The sequence below is a fragment of the Electrophorus electricus genome, chromosome 14 (assembly GCF_013358815.1).
Source record: "Electrophorus electricus isolate fEleEle1 chromosome 14, fEleEle1.pri, whole genome shotgun sequence".
Classification (NCBI taxonomy): domain Eukaryota; kingdom Metazoa; phylum Chordata; class Actinopteri; order Gymnotiformes; family Gymnotidae; genus Electrophorus; species Electrophorus electricus.
In genome coordinates this window covers 7557812-7581899 of record NC_049548.1, presented here as the reverse complement: position 1 = coordinate 7581899, position 24088 = coordinate 7557812, and the positions used below count along the sequence as shown (strand labels likewise).

At 41.9% G+C, this 24088-nt stretch overlaps 2 protein-coding genes across 2 annotated transcripts; one reads left to right on the top strand and one right to left on the bottom strand.

Moving 5' to 3' along the window:
- Positions 1-623: 623 nt before the first annotated feature.
- Positions 624-8103, bottom strand: mtpap (mitochondrial poly(A) polymerase). The gene is made up of 10 exons (XM_027027884.2): positions 8062-8103; positions 7669-7858; positions 7237-7403; positions 6754-6981; positions 6121-6345; positions 5618-5826; positions 3396-3622; positions 2775-2867; positions 2555-2628; positions 624-1531 (listed from the first exon to the last, which is right to left on the bottom strand). The coding sequence occupies exons 2-10, from the start codon at positions 7823-7825 to the stop codon at positions 1214-1216; spliced, it is 1698 nt and encodes a 565-aa protein (XP_026883685.2). The 5' UTR covers positions 7826-7858; positions 8062-8103; the 3' UTR covers positions 624-1213.
- Positions 8104-8140: 37 nt separating this feature from the next.
- On the top strand, positions 8141-15687 carry map3k8 (mitogen-activated protein kinase kinase kinase 8). Its single transcript, XM_027027890.2, has 8 exons — positions 8141-8256; positions 8804-9161; positions 9404-9574; positions 10845-11106; positions 12138-12244; positions 12829-12981; positions 13744-13990; positions 14102-15687. The coding sequence occupies exons 2-8, from the start codon at positions 8829-8831 to the stop codon at positions 14227-14229; spliced, it is 1401 nt and encodes a 466-aa protein (XP_026883691.2). The 5' UTR covers positions 8141-8256; positions 8804-8828; the 3' UTR covers positions 14230-15687.
- The last annotated feature ends 8401 nt before the right edge of the window (positions 15688-24088 follow it).

The following is a 24088-nucleotide window of genomic DNA, read 5'->3' as shown; positions in this document are numbered from 1 at the left end:
ACTGGTCTAGACAATATTGGGTTTCACCACAATAAAAACACTTACAAGTTTGTCATTCTTCCCCCGTGTCTACCCAGTGTTTTACACCTCACACCCAAGATCTCCATCCTCGCTCTCTCCAGGACCTCAGCCTCTCTCACCTCCCAGGCCAGCTGCTCAAGTTCAAAGCCATTATTCAACTGGCATTAATGTCGATAACCATCTCTCCCCATCACTCAGGCCATGGTGCTGATGAGTGCGCCAATAGAGATATTTTCAACTTTATTCCTTGACCTCTGACCTTGGCAGCCTCAGAGCGGAAAAGCAGCTGTTTGGAACACCCTCCTATGCTTATGTCGGATCCCCAAGGGAGAGAGCTTTTCTATTTTTCACCCTACTCACTTTCCATAACACTCCACGCCTCCACTTATCCTGTTCTGCCACTGCAGAAATCTAAAGCTGATGGTCTTCCGGGGTTCATCATCTCTCTGTTTAGGATGGATTCCAGCTTTGCTCACACCAGGGGGACATTCTATTCAGAGTTGACATATTTCTAATAGGGAACTTCTGAAAAGACCATTTAACACATATTAAATAAATCCATATCAAAATGACCAGAAGGCAATCATTTTATGAAAGGGTAATTTCATCTAAAAAACATGGTTTATTATACATGTACTCAAGCATTCAAGTTCACTCCATTTTGGTCTGTGTCAGTATACTGTTTGGCAGCTCTGCTTCAGTTACATATTTCATTTATATTGTATACTCATTTTTTGACAAATAAAAAAAAAACCCAAAACAAATGAGCAAGAAGCAAAGACAGCCGATGATTCGATGATTTGAAGCCAATGTCTTCAAAACACAACAGCATACTGTTTATCAGTATCTAAAATAACCCCAATGCCTTGATCAGGAGCACACTTTACTACAGAAACACACTTTACTAAAAGGGAGAGCAGCATACATCTTGTATGTTTCTGCAGCAGTCATGTGGTTCCAACAGCATGGTGATAGAGCTTTCCCAGGCAGTTCCTGTGGAACAGTCAGACAGTCCTCTCCTTATTATTGTGGCTTTACCACTGTCCCAACAAGCTCAACCTCTCAAGACAACATCCTCTTGGTTAAATTATCCACAGTTCCTCAATGTATTTGTCTTAAAGTCAAGAAGCATACTGTACCCTACTGGTGAGGTTTTGCATAGCTGTTTACCACCTGCTACTCCATCGCTGCTCTACAGTGACTCCAGTAGTGTCCTTATCCTTGCACTTGCTGGTTCACGTTTCTTCTTCCTGCGACCTTTCACCCCTGCTGATTCAGCAACTGAAGGCAAGAGGAGCGCTGCCAACCCCCAAGGAGGAATTAGATCACCTGATTGGAGTGCACCCCGTTTAATCACCTCCCCCTCCTGAAACAGCCAAGCGCTCTCACGGCAGAGTGCTACGAAGCGTTCTAGTTGTGTTGCGTTAACATTTTTGCTAATATTTAGACTGGTTTCGAAGGGGTTCTGGATGTGCAGGGGGGCTGCCTCAGGTTTGTTCTGCTCTTTCCCCTGGCAAAAAGGGAATATGACAGAAATGGAACAAACAAAGCTAGTGAGCATAAAAGCTCTTGGTTAAAATGCATGTATAAGATGAAACTGTACAGTCATGTACTGTCAAATTTTCACAAGCGGGAAAAAAAAAGTGCTGTTGTTGCTTATCAAACAAATGTTACTCCAAGTTGTAAAATATACAGTTAACAGATTAAAAATCAGAGAACTTTTCTTTTTGGCCAGATGACCTATGGTGGTCCTACATAGCAGAGAATCTCTCTATATATAATCTAGCAGTCGAGTGGAGATGGCCGGCTTATAGCCTTACTGAGATGTGATAGACAAAGTGATATAAGATGACAAATGACTCTAGGAGAAGTGATTACTTGCCCAGAAGAGGTCCAACCAGGACCAAGGCCAACATTTTACTGCATCTGCTCCTCAATACATCAGTATCACTACAGCACAATGACTGCTGAACCTTGAAATGTGCGTGTGTGCACGTATACATGCAGACTTGTGTATATGCATGTGCGGGCACAAATGAGTGAAGAGTGACAGAGGTGGCTATGGTTAGAAAAAAATGTGATTATGCAAAAACTGAGGATGTTTATCTTCAAACCACTCAACTAGCCATCAGAAGTAGGGGTGTGTGTGGGTGTTCTTATAGATTTTTAAACGCATTTTATAGCACTGAAATTATACAATCACTAACATAATGCTTATCTGATGGGCAATATACACACAGTGAAAAGGCATTTATACTTTTCAGTAAAAAAATAAAATAAAAAGGTTTTGTCCCTGCTCCCCACCCACAACAAAGCACAATCAGAATTTGTCTACAGGAGTTTCTCACTAAGACCTCCGAGATATGTGCTTTGGTGAGCTCTTTTATACCTTGATTAAGCACACAAACATCCACAAAGCTCACGGTACTTTTACATACTCCTCAGGATCACACACATTGCTTAGAGCAGTTACTCATTTCTTGTTATATTTGGCAAGTGATGGTCTGATTTTCAATAAAGCATGCAAACTCACCCTCCTGATGTTGATGGAGTTTCGGTTGAAGGCAAAATTGCCATAAAACTCAAAGAACTCCTGCAGCAGCTTTTCTATTGAGGAAAATTATCAGTACACAACAAAACACTGAATTTCATCTCTTAAAATGCAACTATTAGCATATCACTTAATATTTCAGCAAATTACATGCTTTGTCAATAGATGGAAAAACACTTAAATCAAATCTCACGGGACCCACCTAATGTGTCTGTGTTTTTCTCTAGTTTAATCTTGCTTAGGTCGCTAACAATTGTGCAGTCATTCCCTTCAATAATGCACTTGTCCGATGGGCCTGGGGAACACACAAACACACGCGCGTGCGCAGATGTACTTGCTTGATTCCTATATATATTACGTGTGGCCTTGTGCAGAGGGACAGGCTGTGCATCATAACTGGCTTCAGTACCCTTGACCTAGTCTGACTTCAATAACTCTGTGCATGAGGGTATGTGAGTGAAAGTGAGTGGGTGAGAGAGAGAGAGATAGAGAAAAAAAAAGGAGTGATGGATGCCAGGACTCATTTATTGTCCTAGAGGCAAGTTGGAGAGTACATGAAATAGGATTGGCTGATGCAAGCTTTGATCTGTGAGCCAAGGTACCCGCTTCTGTGTGTGTGTGTGTGGGGGGGGGGGGGGGGTACGACGACAACAAATAGAGATAAACGGGGGAGGGGGTGGCGCAAACATCAGTACAGGGGGAGCAGTAGAGAGTGGGGAGGGGGAAAAGCTACTGATAAACAGCAACAGCCAAAGAGAGCAATGCTGGAGTACACAAAATGTGAGGGAGAGCACACAAAGATAGACAGACAGAAACAGAATACCTGCCAGGTCTCTGAGCTGGTCCAGGGTGGGCAGTATAGCAGGTACCCTGCGCTGGAAGAAAAACAGCACCAGGACCGTGAGGGAGAAGTTGGTGATCCAGGCTCCAGGGATGCTGCTGGTGATGCTGTGCACACGAGCCCAGCAGCGGACCGCAAACACCACATGCCGCACACGCTCATCCAACCTCCCATACACAAACAGCAATTCAGAGCTCTTAATCGCCACCCTGTGGACAAACATGGAAGCACAAATGAAATACCCACTAAGCTATGTGGCTGCTTCAGAAGTCCAGTGATCTGCAGAGTCAGGTATCATGTTGGTGACGATCATTATTAGTGCCTGGCTTCCTTATTTTAAAACTCTACTTCCTTGCATGTCCACAAATATGTACAGAATACACAACACACATACACACACACACACACACACACACACACACACACACGCAGGCAGGCCAGAAGTCCACCTAGTGAAAATGGCTCCGTTTATATCTCAAATTGAACAAACTTAATTACAAATCATATAAAATCAGCATAACATTACATTAACTTCAGAACTTATTAGTATTTGGCAATACTGAAAAGCACATAAGTACATTTATAAAACTGACCATGTCAATTCCTCTGCACAAATGATGATCATTATTAGGTCTTTTCCTTTCCACTGAAGCACATGCTTAGATGACAGTCAGGTGTATTTGAGCTACTTATATTTAATTTAAGTAATTTAACAAAATTTGAAGACATTGCTCACCTATTATAAATACGGTCACCCTTCAGGTTTTAATCACAACATTTTATACTATAATGACTCACAACAAAATTCAAAGCTTTGCAACAACTACTAGAAGACCAAAGATGATTAAGGAGTGCTGACTGTCATGGACTTTCCTCCAGTCACCTGACTTTAATCCCATTGAGAAATAATGAGTGCACTTGAAGGCAGAGAAAAATCAAGCATTCAGTAATATTACTAAATGTCCTTTGGAATATTGTGGAATTATGCTGGGATAACACGGTTTAGATTTTACACAAACAATTTATTCCCTCTTCCAGATTCTTCAAACTCTTTATCAAAGAACATTTCACATTTTCACTTGTCCCAGAGTTTTGGCCTCACTGTGAAGCTCACCAACAGGAACAGCAGAGTTGCTTTAAACAACAACAACAACAACTCATCGTCAAGGGTAATTCAATGTGCTCACCCCTTTACCCAGTAACCAAAACTACACGATATTTATGATGGGACATTCAGCTGTTAATTACTTACAACTAAAGCCAGTGATGAGAATGCATTACGGCCAAAATTTCCACAAAGCTTGAAACAACGGCAGAAAGCAGTTTGATCTGCATTTGGCTTCGCTTTGAGGAAAGCCAAAATAATGACCTTTACCCCACACTACTCCACAATGTTCAGCATGACAGCAGCTCTGAGCTCCTGCAAGCCTATAAAGAGCTTCAGATATCTGTGTCAGCATTCTAAGAAATGCTCCCATTACTCTTTTATATACAAGCTCTTTGTGGCTCAGAAATCTGCCAAGACCAAAACCGTTGCTCTCATGGAAAGATGCTGCCAGACCAGTAGCACCATCCTGTAGTGTTGAGAGTGCTGGGAATCTCCCAGTGATATCATGGCCCTATGCCATGCCTCCGTGGAACTTGGTTCTAGTTTCTGTGTGTGAGCATATGCCAATGCCCTGTATATTTGAATATCTGAGAGGCAGCATCTGAAGTGGAAAAACCTGCCATGTCATCACGTCTCTCTCTCCCTGCATAAACATGGTGGGTGTTCTAGAGAAGTCTTCCGTGTCCTAGGCCCTGTTTCTCTTAAGAAGGAGAACCTCCTTGCCTGTTCCTGTACGTGGTATTGTGTCAGTGTACAGTTTCAGTGCTGCGTCTACAAGTTTTCATGTGGACTCTCACTTCTGCTTGCTCCCCTACTCCCCACCCCAAACAATGCATGATCAGAATCTGTATGCATGAGCTTCTCACGAAGACCTCTGAGGTATGTGCTTCCCTCCTGAGAGAACTCCCGCTGTTCTCTCAGATACTTTCCAGCGCGCAGACTTCGCGAGCACAACAAATATAAAACTATATTGCATGTCTGAGGAAATGATATTTGAACAATATAGAGGGGCAAGGCAGGTTGTAATTTACTCAGATTTCAGGTGTGCATGACATTACCATCAGCCACATCAGTGGGAGTTAAAGGAAAGCTTCACCTGTTATTTGCTGTGAGGTCACACTGAAAGCCTGAGGGCTGATGTGCGAATCGGACAAGGGGGCATCGAGCACTGAGGATCTTCTGGACGCCAACGCAGCCAGGGCCAAACTTATCCACGCACTCCCCAATGACAGAGAGGATGCTCTGGGTGACAGTGCGGTCAGACGTAACACTTTTCATCTGGTACTCTATTGACAGACCTGAACCCTGGAAAAACACCGAAAGGTTTATGACCACAGTACGCACTTTTCTAGAAAGCACTCCAAATTATGCAATCCACTGAGATTGTATTCTCTTTTGCGAAAGGTAGGGGAAATTCCTAGTTCTAGAACCCAAAATTTCCAATGCACATGTACTCTGAGGCATACTCAGCATGTGCAACTGAAAACCACATTGTTAATTAGCATACTTTTTACACCATGGAAGATTAGTAAAAAACAATTCTGGGGCCTTGCAGTGGGCAACACACCAGCATTCAGCGCAGTCCTCCAGGCTACACACCTTGCTCTGTTTCTGGCCACTAACTCCATCCAGGTCCAGGAACATGTCCAAGTCGCAGCCCAGCTTGCCGAAGCTGTTCACCGTCGAACCGAAAGGCCTGATGATGCATTCTGGGAAATAGGCAGCAGCGATATCTCCGAGCAGTGAGCAGACCAAGAAGCGCAGGCTGATGTCCTCCTCACTCAGCTGGTAGGCCTCTGTCAGACAACGCAGCTGCTCATCCACCTGACAACACATGGACTTTTTAATTTGCAGAACTGCAGACACAAACTTTGCAGTACTGTGCAAAAGTCTTAGACCACCATTAGACTTGTTTAAGCAATGGTGTAATGACCATATATAATTATTTCTTAATCTCTTTTAAGATATAAAAAGAAAATACATGAAATATGTACACACACAAAAAAACTTAGCAGCTGAATCACACACTAATATATATTTTATATACATGAGAGAGAGAGAGAGAGAAAGAGAGCACAGACAATAGACAGAAAGGTAGATAGATATGATACTATACATATATGATTATTTTTAAATTGAAATCTGCTAGAACTCTGTTAATTGCAATTTTTGGATGAATGTTAAGTTTTAAAACATAAACCATTTTCCACTCTGCTTCCACAGGTAACTTACACTCTCCTGTCTGGAGAGCTTCTGGAGCAGCTCACTGACTGGAATGGGCGAATGCTCACAGCACCTCACTGTGTTCAGGCTGCTGGACTGGCTGACATTCCCCTTCAGTGAAAGCAGGCGAGACTTGAAAGGCACGGCGGCCTCGTGCTGCACGCTGGGAATGGTGCAGCTCCTCTTCAGTGCTGCTATGCTGTCCCTGCTGGTGAACTCAACCACAGCGTTTGTACCCTGAAGTATGACAGACAAGTTCAACAAAGGGCAAAGGGTGTGATGAAGCTCACCGGGGGGATGGATCACGACAGGAATACAACCACTTATGAATAAGATAGCTGCTACTTTGTTATGTAGAGAAAGCACTACTACTTCACTGTGTGGGGAAAGGCAGTAAAATGAAGTAAACATGAAACAAGTGTGGGAATAATTACTGTCACTGAGTCTAAAAGCAAGTTTAGACAGCGAATCACAAACTCTCCTAATACTTACATAGGACTGATAGAAGAAATGGTTCGTTATGTCCCCGTGTTTAGATATATAATCTAAAAACTTTTTCTCGTTGAACTTTGGGGGACAGCTGATGAGGACAGACCTCAGAGCTCTTTCTCGTCTTTCCTCTTGAATCGCGCAGAAGGATTTTTTGTGCTCCGATGTGTCTAAGAGGAATTCAAAGTACCTGTTTTATGTGGTATTACTGATCGTACACACAAGCAAGCAAGATAGCTGAAGCGGAGACAACGTTTCCATTTGCTAACTTTATCACATTATGATGAACTGTGCAAAGGTAATATGTACATGGTCTGATTATCCACGGAGGGTAGTTAGCGTTACTTGTCTATTTTCCTTGCTAGAACACCTCGCTAACGCCAACTAACCCATAATGATGGCTAAATGATACATTATGGTGTAGCTTCGACATACCGTCTAGAACCGCCCTTTTAACTTCCTTGGCACTGCTAGAAACGGCCGAGCTGGCGAATAACCTCTGTGCTTGTAAATCTGCTTTTTGACAAAGTTTAATAAGCCTCGCCGCTGCTCTCAGATGCATCCTGCAGACGCCAAAGCAGGCCGCCATCATGCAGCTCGAGTTGACGCAGGCGCACTTCTCATTCTATGGTAGCCGAGAGGAAAGAAACGTACGTTTGAGTTTTAGTGTAACTCCATCTACTAAGCACAAAATAAATCCAAAATACTAAGCACAATTAAATCCAATATCGATGAATTCTTATAGTTTATATTAACATCGTGAGTCTGAGCATATTATATTAACTGAGTCATAGCAATTTATCCTTTGATTTTTCAATAAAAGCATACCCAGGAACTGCAATAAAATGTGACCTATGAGAAATATCACCGCCCCAAAAGGAAAACGAAAGCGCAGCTGAGTAGGAATATATGATGAAGGCGGTGTACAGGCAATGAAAACACGTCTCGCAGACGAGGGCTTGCGTTTAGTACTTATGGAGCATACGACACCCTTCGCTTTCCAGTGATCTAAGTTGTCGCCAGGTGTGTAGCATCCAGCTTCAGCCTTATTTTTTTTTTTAAATAACTACCACGGTTAGAAAATCACCGATTTAGTGTACGAGAACATGTTTCGTAAGATTGTACTTTGGTATTTTAGTTATTGGTTGGTTGCATTGATACCTGCTTATTTAAAATACGCACAATTTGTCGACAAAACAAATGACGTTAACCTGTGTGAAATGAATGTGTTCCTTAACATTTGTGCGAGCTTTTATCAGATTTATCGTTTAAAGACCGACACCTTTTCAGTTCTCTTGCCTGTTTAGCACGTAGTTAAATAAAGGCTTATTTGAATACTGGGGGCTGTTCTTTCGGGGGAGAGGGGGTTCCCTTTCCCATGAAAAACTCCCTCGTATGTTAGGTAAACAACAAAGCGGCTCAGCAGAGACACGCTTTCTTCAGGTTTGCTCAGTTTATGGAGATTTCCAGGCAGCTGATTTGGAATTCAGCTTTACGTTTTAAGTTTGTGTACCTTTTATATGCGTGACACACGACGCATGAAATGCCTTACCACAGTTCTGCATTTCAGACTTGAAGCAACGCTGTCGCCAAAAATGGATTTCAAGAATGAGAATGTTGGCATAGAACTACTTCTGGCTCACATGAATATTGGGGACATTATCCAAGCGGTGGAGCACCTCTACTCGGAGAGAGACGAGGAGGAATCTGGTGTATCATTCGGTGACAGTCTGTCACAAGACGAAATGGATGAAACCGAGGTCTCTGACATTGGGACCTCTCGTAATCTGGTTTCACGTATGCAAAATAAGGGAAAAGTCAGGTATGGGGGTGTGCCTGAGCTGCTGGCCTTCGTAAACATGGTCTCCAACACACCACCCTCGACGCTTTCCAAACTGGAGGAAGAGCTTGGAGTCCTGCTTAACAAGGTGAGTTGCTTTGTTAATGTCACTCAGCAGAGTTAAAAGAAAAAGCAAGTGTTTTATTTAAACTGTGAATATATGGTTTAATCTTAAGGTTTTTCAGAGCTATTTTCGGTCTGCTCTTTGCTTAAAAGAATGTATTAGGTTTTGATTTTGTGTTTCCTTTTCGGATGTGTGATTTGGGCTGTACGTGTTTCATTGGTGTCATTTGATTTGTCTCATGACTGCCTTCCCCTGCACTCACACAGACTGACATGGTCATAAAAGAGGGGCGTTATCGCATAGACTTGGACGTGCTTCTGTTTCCTTGGAGACTGACTTACAAGGCTCCAGGCCCAGGCCACGTTCCTAAAGGTTCTTTTGGGAAAGTCCATCTGGCACAAGACACTGAAACACGCAAGCGAATGGCATGCAAACGGGTGAGTCCAGGAATGCAGGGAATGTATGTCCTTTCCTTTCCACTCATGTGTGCTCAGGGAACATGCCCTACTTTCTTTCCCGTCAGTTTATTACAGTACATCCTGCTTGGCTAGTTTGTTTTAAGTGGCCTTGACAGATTAACAACACAAGGAATCTAAAAGATTGTGTGCTGTTGGCCTGTGCCATGGCCATGCAATCTCAGCCAAAAAGGGCCAACCAAGCAGGAATGACACCTGTTTCAATATGGTGGAATTAATACAGTAATGTCATTGGAGCACAGAAGGTCCCAGCTGGGTGGAGAAGCACATCAGTGAAGCACACTGTATTATCTTATAGACTATAGTTAGGTGTGAGTGAGTTAGAGAGAAGTAAAATAGACTGGTGTATAGTCACATTCTTTCACGGAGATCACGTGTGTCCTCATCTTCCGCTGACAAGGGCTCATGAGGACACGAGGAACAGAAAAGAAAAAAAACAGCCTGGTGCAATGGCAGCTGTTGCTGCAATTTTTACTTTTTTATAGAGGAACAGTGTATGTTGGGAAAGAACCTGATTTCCCTAAAAGGCTCGAAGGAAGCCTAGTGCTAACCCCTGCTACAGCAGCTGATACAGGAAGCTTTAGAGGAACAGCCCCACAGAGCCTCCAGAGGGCAGCCAGGCACAGTGCCTTGTCCAGAGAAGGTTGTGCACAAAGCGTTCTATGTGACTGAAAAGCTACTGCTACAATTTGTGTGATCATGAAAACAAAACAGCATAATTATGCAGTTTGCAAGATGGTGTTACTGTGATGTGTGGGAGCGACGTCCTGTGCAGGTGTTCCAGCTGGTATGGCAGAATATTTATCCACGAGACATTATTCAAACAAACTACCTGCTCAGGGCTTAATAGATAGAGCCAGCCCATTCAAAAGATCTCAGATAAAGCAGTCTACATATCTTTATTGAGGCATGAAATCCTGGAATCCTGGTCAAATATGATCTCATGCCATGGGTGTTTATCCATTGTTTCCCCATAATATTCCAATACTTTACTTCAGTTTATGACCCACTACTAAAGCTCCCCTCCTTACACTGCAATAACACAGCAGCAAAGATGGCCATACTGTGTGCATGGATTTGTAAATTTGAGCCTAGAAAGTATTGAAGCCCAAACACATACTCAGATAAACTGAGATTACATACAAAATGAACACCTGTTCTCAGTAAGACATCTGCAGATACAAATGTGTGCCTGATTTAGGCTTCTTCCAACCCTCTGATCCTTGTACAGATCCCTTTGGAGCACTTCAAGCCAGCAGACGTGGAGATCCAGGCACGGTTTTGTCATGAGAACATTGCGGAGTTGTACGGGGCCCTGGTGTGGGACCAGAGCATGCACCTGTTCATGGAGGCAGGGGAAGGTGGCTCGGTCCTGGAGAAGCTCGAGAGCTGTGGCCCAATGCGGGAGTTTGAAGTCATCTGGGTCACCCAGCAGGTTCTACGTGGGCTAGAGTACCTGCACTCCCACAATATTATACACCACGACATCAAACGTGAGTCTAAGAACTGGTCTGCACACTGGGCACATTCTTGTATTACATTAGTACACTGGTGTTCATCAAGGATGTTTTGGTGGTTTTATGGTGTTTGTTTATTTTAGTTTATGGCTCTTAAGAATACTTAGGATTTGTGGTAAAACAGTCTCTACATTTCATAGCATCAAAAGTTTATATGATACAATACTTGAAAATTGGAGCAATGGTAGTAGTTGTGGTTTTTTTGGGGTTTTTTTTTTGTTTGTTTGTTTTTTGTTGTCTAAATCTGATATCTGCATAGTAGTTCAGTTATTCCACACTCATGGGTTAAAAGTCCCCATTCATGTTGTGTGAAAGTTGTGCATCTACAATGCACAAATTTTAACCCACAGGAAGGTATGACATTAAATACACAAAAAAAATGTTGTTAAATGGCAAGGTAAATCGGGTTACACCCTTGTCTGGTAAAGGGTAGCCAGCAGCCTAACAGGAACTGAGATCTAGGCCATTATGAGGAAGTGGTGCTGGGTTTTTGTTTGTTTGTTTGTTTGTTTTTGTCTCAGGCATTTTGAAAACGTGCAGAAATGTATTAAAGTGGTGAGGGATTGTGGGCAAGAGCATTCCCCTTTCATTTACTCAGCCTGAAGACCAATCAGTACTCATGACCTTTTGAGATCTCTGGAAATTCCAGAGTGCGAGTGAGAGAGAGAGAGTGAGAAAGACTGCCCCATGGGGTATAATGTTGACCTTTTTGACTTGATTTTTTTTTTTCTTCTTCTTCTTTAAGATTAAACTTGATTTTAAATACAGGTTAAATAGGGTAGATCAATGATTGCTTTAAACTCTTTACTGATTTTTAGCTTGGCAAAGTAGGCCACTATAGAAATATGCTACATATCACATTTGCACACACACCATCTACTAGAATTCCTGTGAATTTTCTTGTAATGAATCTTCATCTTAGATTTTCCAGGTGGCTGAGTGACTCTCCTGATCATGTGTCTTCTCCTCATAACTCTACCCCCCCCCCTCCCCCCCCATCTCTGCAGCCAGTAATATTGTGCTCATGTCTGCCAAAGCTGTGCTGGTAGACTTTGGTCTTACAGTGCAGATGACTGAGGATGTGTACATTCCTAGGGACCTTAGAGGAACTGAGGTGGGTGAAAATGTTTGTGTGTGATTTTACAAATGGTATAATTTTTATGGGAAATAAGAGAAAGGCATAGAAAATAACATGTATGTAAGTTCTTACATGCACCAGAATAGATGGTGATCTATAAATGTGCTGACTGGCTCATCTGTTTCACATGTCTGTCTTATTTTAGCTTGTACTTCATATTGGGGAAAATCCCAGAACACACACACACACACACACACACATTTTCTTGTTTGGCCTTCAGAAAGTCCAGGAAGAAGATGTGGTCCTTGGTGACCTACTCTGCAAAAGCTCTTGTTTCCAGCACAGTCTGTTCCACCAGCCTTGATATTTCCAAGTGCTTAATTTATTTTCCAGAGTGTTGTGAAGTTTTTAGGGCTGAGAGATTTTTGTTCTGTTTTTGGACAATGTAAGAAACAGGCATATAAACACTGACATAATCTTCTGCTCAGCACAAGGATATAATCAGCAACAAAAATATCCCTTCAAACTGCGTTAAACTTTGTTTTTTGAGAAAAGTTGGTTTTACCTGACTCTAGAAGGTACATGTGTGTATTAAAATGGGCCTTATTGTCTCTGTCCAGATGTACATGAGTCCTGAGCTGGTCCTGTGTCGGGGACACAACACAAAGACAGACATCTACAGCCTGGGCACCACCATCATCCACATGCAGACAGGAAGCCCTCCCTGGGTTAGGAGATACCCCCGATCATCGTACCCCTCCTACCTCTACATAGTGAGTACACTACATAAATACATACCTCTGGCCTTCAGACATGGAGCAAAAATGCCAGCATGTAGTAACCATTATAGAATAAATATACAGTTCATTCAAGGTGGTACTTTGCCTGAAGAAATGGATTAGAAGGAAATAAGTTAACAGATGAATAAATATTGCCGTGAATAGGCTGTGACTGACTTAGACTGTTCACATGAGGCCGTGTTCATGACCGTATGGAGGAAGTTAGAACCACATAACACAAACTGAGAAGCCTCATGGCTAGTGTACTCTAGCTCTGTGTTCTGCCTGTGCCCAACACCTCACAACGTCTTGTCGTCTGGTTGAGTTGTTCTCGCCACACAACTCTGGGTGGCTATATTTGTGATTGCAGGTTTTCCTTTCCATCACCTACACTATTATTTCCATATGGGTTTATTGTGAAATGTTTTGCCACTATTGCTATTGAGAAAGCAAAGCTCTCGCTCGGTGGGCAAGTTTGTGAGTGCTTTTATATGAAGCTGGACACTCTGTGTTTTGGTTCATCAATCAGTGTTCATTTTTGATTAAAGTGAGCAGACAGATCTAAAGAGCTGTTTGGAAAGAGCAACACCCTGCTTAACTGTCCGCACAGCCTTAAGTCTCACTTCTCCCTTTTTTTTTCTTTTTTTTTTTTTTGGTCTGCAAAGGTCAACCACATGCTTTATGATCTGCAATGAAATGACGAAGCTAGTTATGTTCATAACTAATGATCAGAGGTGATGTCACATCTTTCCCCAGATCCATAAACAGGCTCCTCCACTGGAGGATATATCAGAGGACTGTAGCCCAGCTATGAGAGGCCTTCTGGAGCATGCGCTCGAGAGGGTCCCTGCACGGAGGAGCTCAGCCACAGAGCTGCTGCACGAGGAAGCCCTCCACCCCTCGCGAGAAGATCAACCTCGCTGCTGGAGTCTGGACTCTGCACTTGGGGACGGCACACATCCGCTCTTGCGCCAACATAGTCAGATGACAGACAGTACACAAGGTACCACACACACTCACATGTCCACGCACATTCACCCACACAATGAAGCACAAAGAGGCATCCTGTCAGGCTAATGTTTGCATGCTTTGACTTTTCCTACTCCTATTTTAGAGTCTTCCTCGCTGTACACTGAAGACTCGGGCCCCTATAAAAGAAAAGGTTCCCTCTACATAGACCTTGGAGCTCTGGCTGGCTACTACAACTACGTCAGAGGGCCACCAACCACAGAATATGGTTAGGACCTTCAGTAGGTCCCATTTAGGCCAAAGAACCCTGCAATAATTTTGCGTATTCACTCACGTTTCTGGGACTGGCCGCATCAAAGCCCAGAAGATATATGTGCACTGAACTGTCTATATTATAAAACAAAGTGCCACTGTAGTGACAGTGTTGGGCTGTCATAGTAACTTGTCAGGTGACACTGGTGACATTTGCTTGTTACGAGGCTGGAAAACACACACTGATTGCAGATGAAAAGTGTTCACAGCATGGCAGCGTGAGACAGTGCAGTAAACCAAGACTGAGCAAAAACCTGGAATGACTAGTAATATAATTAATGATCGTGTGGACTGGATTGGCAGCAAGTCATTTTAAACCTGTATGGTCTTGGGACTGCAGATACCTCATCTTCTGATAAGTGCTCAACACATTTCTCAGAGTATTGTGAGCAAGAAGATGGTCCACAAAGATATGATGACTGTGAAGGCAGAAAATATCACAGTGCCGTGTTCCAGTAGACTCTGAGGATGTGCACATGAATGTGTCTGTTGGAGTTATTGACCACTGATGGCCATGGTCCAGCTTCTGTGACTGTCCTACACATCATCAGATCATATCTGCACCCAAAGTGGATAAAGGCAATCCAATATTTGTTCACTTTTGCCTCTCTGCAAATACAGCATATCTCACTATAGCAGTGACATGTTCAGAGTTTCTTTCCCTCCTATGAAGTTGGTCCTACTAAAGAGAAAATGCAACAGACAACAATATATGTCCAATGTTTATTTTTATACAACACAAAAGCCTTGAGCCTATACCAGACAAGGTCAAATTTCAGTGCAATATAAGAATACAGTAAAAGTGTTAGCTTAAAGCTTAAACCTGGTCGGAAGGCTATTGTTTAAGGTATTAAATACTTGTTGGATTAAATACTTTATTAGCCTGTATGTTTGAATATTTAACATTTACAGACATTAATCATTCTAATACAGGGCACTAGCGAGATCTGTGAGAGAGTGATTTGTTTGATGGAATAATATGAAAGCAGGGGCCTAATCTGTGAAATGGCATGGTTCGATGCCCAAGATCCTTTTTTTGTTGTTGTTGTTGTTTTCGGTAGTCTTATCATTTTGAATGTTTCTGTGAAATGTTTTAGGGGGCGTTCCTGTGGAATGAAGTTTTGCTGAGTACTTGCAGTGCAAATTAGCATTTTGTTCTTTAGACAAGTTTTGACAGGAGCAGGACATGCTGAAGAAAAGGAAGGTGAATTGTGTTTTATTCATACTCTTAAAATTCTGTATGTTCCATCTACTCTCTGAAATGGAAAATATTTCTTGAGGGGATGCTTTTATATCATTTCCTTTGGTTCGACCAGTTATGTAGTAATGTCTGTCATACTTTGAGTCTGTCGTGCATTTTCTTTCATGCGTGTTTTGCTTGATGAGGTCCAGAAGCCAGTAAACTAAGATCATAGCACAGGGCACTTTTGCTTGTTTTGTTCTTGCTAGTACAAGTAGCCTATAATTTATTTATTTTTCTTTCCCAAATGAGAACAGTAACGAGAACTCTCACTACAGTTAACAGCGTTATAAACATACTACTGAAAGCTAAGTTCTACAGAAATGTCAGTCATTCTGGAAAGAACACGGAGCAGTGCAGCTTGCAAGAACAACAGATCTTATCAAGAACAAGCATCTGTCTGTCAAACAGACCAGAGGGGAATTATCTGAACCTAGAATATTCCCATCATAATTATAGGGCTTATTATATGAAATTTAAAAGAAGTTCCCCAACTCTATACAAGTGGTGACCCAAAGGTCATCTGTGGTGGGATCAACTGTGTTTGTTCTGTAGCATGTTATCACACAATATACTTTTAACTTTTTTGCATAAGCAAAAAAACAAAAAACAAAAAAAACCACACACATTAGTCACAAAATTGTACATGGATTATAAAATGGATTTGTTAACCATACACAAATATAAGGAAGTACTTAACCATTAACATTTCCCAAGTAGAAAGGACACCTGCTTCTCTTGTGAAGCTGTATTTCTAGAATGTGAGAGAGAGAGTGTGTGTGTGTGTGTGAGTGTGTGTGTGTGAGTGTGTGTGTGTGTGTGTGTGTGTGTGTGTGTGTGAGTGAGAGAGAGAGAGAGAGAGAGAGTTGCACAGTCAGTAACATTTAGCATAAAGGGAAGTGGGTTTCTCTATCAGTCTTTCACTGGCGTCATGGTAAATGTGGGAGGGCAAAAGTGTGAGGAGGTATTCCCTGACCTCATCATTTCCACATTGCTATTCAAAAGACTAATTAAGGTAAGAGAGCTTTTCTAATGGTAGCCAGAACAGACTGAAATCTTAGCACATTGGTATCTTCTTGCTATAGATATTTAAACCTGATGCTCAATTTATGAATAATAAAAAACCTAAAGCATGTCAGTAAATGTCAAATGCAATGCACACACACACACACAGAGGTCTCTAGGGATGTAGACATGATTTATAATGAAATGTTTGGGTATAGTAGTTCTGAAGCGAAAGGGCTAGGGAAAGATAATACTCTATATTTCAACAGCAGTTGCTCTGTCTCGATTCACCCCCTTTAATACAGATACACCTTAATATGGCACATAAAGTTGTCATCCCATGGACTGTGTTACTCTGGCCTCATGCCTCTCTCCCTTATTCTCACATTCACCTCAAAGTAAAGATCTACTAGATCAATGTTCTCAAGCTCAAGGCAGTTTTCCAGTTTTAGCACACAGTTCCTGCTAATTGTCTGATAAGCTGAATCAGATGCATTGGAGCATAGGTCTCCAAAAACAAAGGAAACAACAGAAATGCAAAAATAGCAAAGGCTACAAAGTCTGCTTAAAATCTCAAATAACCATATACCCGTCTCATATAGCCATATACCCGTCTCATATAACCATATACCCGTCTCATATAACCATATACCCGTCTCATATAGCCATATACCCGTCTCATATAGCCATATACCCGTCTCATATAGCCATACAACCGTCTCATATAGCCATATACCCGTCTCATATAACCATATACCCGTCTCATATAGCCATATACCCGTCTCATATAGCCATACAACCGTCTCATATAGCCATATACCCGTCTCATATAGCCATATACCCATCTCATATAACCATATACCCGTCTCATATAACCATATACCCGTCTCATATAACCATATACCCATCTCATATAGCTGTTCATCCAGTATTTAAATTACCTTAAGGACAACAGGGGGACAAAAGGAACTGCAGTACAGCCAACTGGTTTGATCAAATGTACATGAAGAGATTAAGTAATAACTTGTCATTTTTGTTTTAAACCCAGTTAGCTAAAACTGGATACCCTGAATCAGTGTTGTTTGTGTTACACATTATACATTGCAAGTTAGTGTTGCAATGTGAAATCCATATCATTGAGCTGGAGTTGCAAAGTGTCATCAACCTGTGCTATCTCTGACATAGTATTTGATATTAGGTTGTAAAGTAAATTCCAATCAAAATTCAGTATATCAACCAAATTTCAAACTAATGTACAGAAAAATGAGATTGAATGCACAAGGCCTCAAACCACAAAAGAACTTTACAAATACATGACTAAATAACAACATAATCCCATTGTCCTGTGATGGTAAATTACTAAATATCCAGCAGGGGGCAGTGCAAGACTGTGCAAGACTGACACTATTAAAATACTAAAAGTGGTTCATAAACGTGGTACTGAAAACTTCATTCACTGCACATTTCAGTATTGTCCCTGTTGTCATGTGCCATACCCAGATCCTGTAGGGTTTGGTAATGATTTAATGATTTCTATCAGATGTGCTAGAGCAGGGCACTGAGAGACCACGACCAGCACTGAGAAACATCAAGCAGTACAAACAGGCAAACAAACAAACGAAGAAATAAAAAGATAAAGAATAGTAATGCTGGGGTTAAAAGGCCCAGGGATGGCATCCGTGTACATTTTCATTACTACACGTCTACCGGTGGCAGTGGAGATTGTTTTTGTTGCTATTTTTTTGTAAGATGCATAGACTCACGGGAGCCGGATCTTCAACATTATTGAAGATTTTTATAGATCTTTACTGCCATTATTTCCAGTGGTCAGTCATTCAGAGGTGCTCTTCCCCTCATGCTTATCTTCCTGACAGAGCAGTATTTTATTTATCCCACACTGTTATCGGAGCACTAATCTGCCTCATTTGTTTTTGGGTTTTTCTTTCACGGTTATTCTTCTTAGGAGAGAGTTCCTTTAAGAAGAGCCAGACTGATAGCCTGTGGCATGGTACCACTGAAGTTAGTGTTAGCTACTGTGTACAATAGCCCTTTCTTTACATACACAGTTAACCAGAGACATAGAGGCCCCTAATCTCTCCATCTCCAGACTGTACAAACAACAGAGTCACCAGAATAGAGTTATTGCTTTTCAAGTCATACATGCTTTCTCTAACAAACCATACCAAAACTAGGACATCTGTGCCTCCGAGCTGAGCCTCATACTGATGCCTGGGACCAGGGGGTCCTGCAGAGTCAGAGGTCCTCTCAATCATCATGTCCAAATATGTGCCCGATCAGAAATGCATTTTTTTGTGCCTCTCTGATTAAATATTCTAGTTTATTATTTCACTTGCCCAGGATTATAGTGTTCGCTTTGGCCTTTTATTATGCAGCTTGTGTTAGGTCTTTGAAGTGGTTCTAAATGAAGTGCTTGTTTGGGAATGAGGCTGCCTTGTCACCATGCCATGGGCTGGTTGATGCTGAACTGGGAGCAGTTGTCCATTTTCTTAAATATTGCTTAAAGTTAAAACACAATGGGGAAAATGGGTCCTGCACCATGAGAGCAGGATACATTTGTGCCCAAAGGCAAGTTAGTGGTTTTTAATAGCGCAAACCCAGGATGCACTGTAATACATACATTACCTCTATTTATGTTGTGAATAAATGAATCATGCTTCACATTAAGGATTTTCTGTGCCTGTAGCTAAAGCTGTATTGAGCAAGGCCTCAGTGGATGTGTGTTTGTGTGTGTGTGTGTGTGTGTGTGTGTGTGTGTGTGTGTGTGTGTGTGTGTGTGTGTGTGTGTGTGTGTGTGTGTGTGTGTGTGTGTGTGTTTTCGCATAAGGGCCAGATGTGCCTCCTGGGCATCATACTGCAATCACAGATCTTTGTCCAGACATGGGTAGTGCCAGGGCAGTTGGCACTGCCACTCTGAGAAGGGGTCACAGTCTAATGTGTCATACCCTGACTCACTGTGCTAACACACACTCAGGGTAAAGTCAATATTCAGACAATGCCAATGGCAACATCAACAGACACACAAACACACACACACATTCACACACCAGTATTATACTTTCATCTCTGTCCAAACGTGACAGAAAGTATCCAAATATTACATACATTTAAGACATACTTTAGACTATACAGCTTTTAACATTTTTGCTTTACCTTCGCTGACAAAACAAACAAGCAAATAAAAACAAAAAATTAATAAACAACCCCAACCTCTCACTCTCTAAGTCAAAGTAAAATTTTGCTTGTTTTTTTCTTCCTTGAGAAACAGAATTTGGCACAGCAAATGTTATTATAAGAGTTCTGGGCCCCTGGACCAGCTCTGAGCATTCACACCCACATGAGCAAAATGACTTCCACTGGCTGGCTTTTAACTGCTCTCTGCTAAGACAGAGTCCAGCGAACTAAATGCAATGGGACAAAATACGGACACAAACAGAGAAGTGCATTTCAACTCACCTGCTTCTAATTCACTTAATGCTTTCATTCATTTATTTAGTCGTGCATCTCTCATTAGTTTAAATGATTTCCACTCTTTAATGCACTTAGCACTGGTGAGGCGAAAAAGATGAAGAGGAAGTAATGTCTTAACAATTATAATTACCTTTACTTTTGCTGTAGCTTGTCTTTTTACACTGTCACCCACAAACTCATCGTTTATAGTATGCCAGCAAGTCAACGCCCTCCAAAGCATGCAGGAGAACCAGGCTGTGCAAACATCTTGGGCAGTGGTGCTTAAGCACTCTGGGCCACTGTCAGGCAAATTACATTGACCTCTTCCTCTGCTCTGCAGGAAAGAAACAGCATTAATCAGTGGTCAAATATCCGAATACACGAAGAATATCAGTGCGATTTCAGTAAGCCACGGAGACATGGAAGAGACTCTTGCCTTTGTGTTTAACTCTGCTATGTCAGGCGCTGTGTGCTGCGTGTTTGACATAGGACAGGACAGTGCCCTGGTGGTCTTTGGAAACACGAGCTCACAGGCCCCTGGCTTTCCTCCACTTGTATTGTCTTAAGATTACCAGACATTACAAGACCTCAATCCATCCACCAACATTACTACGAGCCTCAAGATCCCTAGAGAAACAAGATACTCTAAACACACATCCATCTAGCACTGCAGAACACACACTCTCTGTCTCCCAGTCTCACACACAAAAATACCCATACTGTACACACACATGCACAAAGGTCTCTTTCTGTCACAGGCTGGAGTAGAAGTCTAATGTTTAATAATTGAGGTATTTTAATGCAGCCCATGCTGACACAGCAGACGGCTAATGACAGGACTAAAACGCTACCTGTGAATTCCACAGGTATTGAGTTACACAGAGCTGCTCCGAGCTGTGTTTATGCTCCTTCCCCACGCCCAGGAGCCCACGCCCAGGAGCAGCTACCTCACAAGCTCCCCAGCCCTGTCTGATCTGCCTGACTGGAGCTGCGGTTCTGAGCGGCCAGACAACTAGACTGGGGAGGAGGGGGAAGACTGAGGCTTCATACACACACACACACACACACACACACACACACACACACACACACACACTTCCAGGCAGGCAGGGGGCAAGAGTCCGTGTGAAAATTCAGCCTTGCTGTTATGAAAGTGAGTCACTACAGCATCAATGCAACTAAATCACTTAAAAATATATATTATAAAATAGTATACTATACTATACTATACCCATACTGACAGGAAATGAAAAATTGTACAAGTCTGCAGGTTTTAACATGACTCAGTATATGAATTTGCACTTTAGGTTCCTTGCAAATGCTTTTAGTTCTGAAGTTTTAATGCCTTAATGAAAAATTAATAAAAACAAATTTTAAATTTCAAAAAATTACACAACACCCTTAATTTTTCTGCTGCCATTGAACGTGGAATTATCCATAAACTGCACTGAATGACACTTTTGACAAAAATATAAAATTGACTGCAAATTGTGTACTAACTAGTGGCACGATGGAAGAAGTCAGAGCAAGCCAAGTAAATGTTCTAATCCAGAGAGAGGCTCTAGCAGAGCGGAACATCCTTCCCACAGTGACCTGGAGGAGGGAAGCACTAAGTGGGCATTCTAATGCTCAGTGACCTATGACCTCTCAGCAAGGTGATGCTTTTTCAAACCTGTCAGACAGCATGTGTTCACAGGAGAGCTGTCGGCAGGAAGTCTTTGTGTCTCGTTGTCCTCTTGGCTACAGCCAGCCTACCACCCACAGACCTCTTTCTCTCTCTTGTTCTATCTCTAACTTTTCCCTTTCTCCGATACTTTATTCAATGCAATTTAATTCCTTATACAATTATTATACAATAATTATACAATTTTGCCAAAGCAATGCGAAGACTGAAGTGAAATTTTAATTCCCTCTTTATTCTATTTATTCTGTATGCAATTTTGTAAAAATATATTTGTCTAGGGGCTTGGTGTGAATGGTTAAGCTTAGGTCTATGGGTATGGCTTCCTTTTCAAATAAATAAATACATTTTAAAAAGTACCTGGGATGGGCTACTGTTTTAGCGCATTCACTTGTTTGACTTTTTATGTGTGTAATTTAATATTTTTTTTATGTGTGCAATTTAATATTTAATTAATATTTTTCTTTTTCTAAAATATGACTATGCATTGCAAATAAACACATTTTTAATATTGACAAATACCTTAACACCTCACCCTTAACTATATGTGTAGAGTGTAGTTTCCCTGATTCTTAGTGTTGAGACCATTTGCACTGATGGAATGAGTGTTAAAGTTCTGCTTGCTCTAACACAGAATGGAGCTGCAGAGAAACTCTGCTCGCATTAAATAAACACTGAATTTGCCAGTTAGAATCTGCCTGCAGAGCTTAATATAGTTGAGGGTCATATCTGAAATGAGAAGTATAAGGACAAAAGCAACTCACAATGAATGGAAAAGGTCAAGTTTGATGAAGAAGAGCGAGACAAACATTAACAGCACAAGTCCAAGTAACCTTTGACCTTTCTTTCTTTCCCTGCTGTGTTTATCTGTTCGTCTGACTGTGTGTGTGTGTGTGTGTGTGTGTGTGTGTGTGTGTATGTGTGTAGAGATGGTGGGACAGCTCATTCTAACGTGTAGTTTCAGTGAAGGTTTATTTATTCCTTATAATGTATAGCGCTGTAGTTAACTATAGCTCTAGGCATTAGAATAGCAGCTAAATAGTCATGGTCTCTCTTGCTGACATACTCCCTCCAACACACACACACACACAGAGGTATGTGTGCACATAAAGAATGGTCCCCCGCCCAAACATACACGCACACACATGCACGCATGCAGGCACACATAGAGGCATGACTTCTGTTTAATATTTATTGTCCAAGGGCTTCTGTTTTTTCACAGTGGCATGAGAAAGATAGCTTGTTATGCTGAAGTTTGAATTGAAAGTGGTGTTAATTATGTAGCTTAACCATTCCAGAATTGAAAATATACACTAGAGTTGGAGAGAAATACCCTAAGAGCCGCTTCTCCACTGCTATTACCACACATCACTATATGCTCAGTGCAGTCCATTGTGATTATTTATGAGAATTTGTCGTATTTGTTACTGGCTTTGGCTAGGCACATACACATTTATGACTGCTTAAATATAAGCCATTAATATCTGACGTGTAAAGGAACAGAAGTGGTGAGGGACCTCATGCGAAATGGAGCACACAGTCTAATTAAGTCAAGATGGTCACAACCCACTCACTTTTTCAAAGGCCTGACAGCAACCCCCAACCCTTATCTAGCCACTGGATATTACTGAAGTTATTTTTCTCTCTTTTTAATGAAATACAGCATGAACAGTCTCTCTGTCGTTTAAGAGAGGAAAAAGGGCACTGGAATGTGTGTGTGTGTGTGTGTGTTTGTGTGTGTGTGTGTGTGTGTGCGTGTGTGTGTTGAGGAAGCATACTGTGTATGTGTGTGTGTGTGTGTGTGTGTTGAGGAAGCATACTGTGTATGTGTATGTGTGTGTGTGTGTGTGTGTGTGTGTGTGTGTGTTTGTGTGTGTGTGTGTGTGTGTGTGTGTGTTGAGGAAGCATACTGTGTATGTGTGTTTTGGGGGAGTCTGTCAGTCTGGGTGCTGGAGGGGTCTGGGATGTCTCCTTCCTGCTGGCTTCCTTATCGTCATGGCAATCCTGAATCAGTGCCTCTCTGGTGTCTGCCTCCACTCCCTAGACACATGCAACCAAACACACACACACACACACACACACACACACACACACACACACACTCCTCCAAGATGAGATGAAGGAAGCTTTCCCTTCGCCTCACTGTCAGAATGGCCCCTGTTAGCCTGCAAAGCATACATGTATATGTGCATGTGTATGTGTGTTAAAGCACTTTCAGGGGCCCCGACAGCAGTGAGCTGCTCATTTGTTACGGGAGCCATTACTATGACAGCCTGTTTACTGAGAGAGGAAGATTAGAGCTGCACTCCACACTGTTGCTAACCCCCAAACTCCCATACAGCTCCCCTATACAAGCAGTAACCTCACCCGCTCCAGCCTATGCTTCATTAATGCACCCTCGCTGGTTCTTTCACTCTGGCTCTCTC

Bases quoted from the DNA above. Each gene is read 5' to 3' on its own strand.
- map3k8 (XM_027027890.2), top strand. From the start codon at position 8,829: ATGGATTTCAAGAATGAGAATGTTGGCATAGAACTACTTCTGGCTCAC. The intron at 9,575-10,844 runs GTGAGTCCAGGA...ATCCTTGTACAG, and splicing joins AGCGAATGGCATGCAAACGG to ATCCCTTTGGAGCACTTCAA. The intron at 12,245-12,828 runs GTGGGTGAAAAT...GTCTCTGTCCAG, and splicing joins GGGACCTTAGAGGAACTGAG to ATGTACATGAGTCCTGAGCT.
- mtpap (XM_027027884.2), bottom strand. From the start codon at position 7,825: ATGATGGCGGCCTGCTTTGGCGTCTGCAGGATGCATCTGAGAGCAGCG. The intron at 6,982-7,236 runs GTAAGTATTAGG...GTCATACTTCAG, and splicing joins ATTTCTTCTATCAGTCCTAT to GGTACAAACGCTGTGGTTGA. The intron at 3,623-5,617 runs GTGAAGCTTTCC...GTTTGTCCACAG, and splicing joins GACCTCACAGCAAATAACAG to GGTGGCGATTAAGAGCTCTG.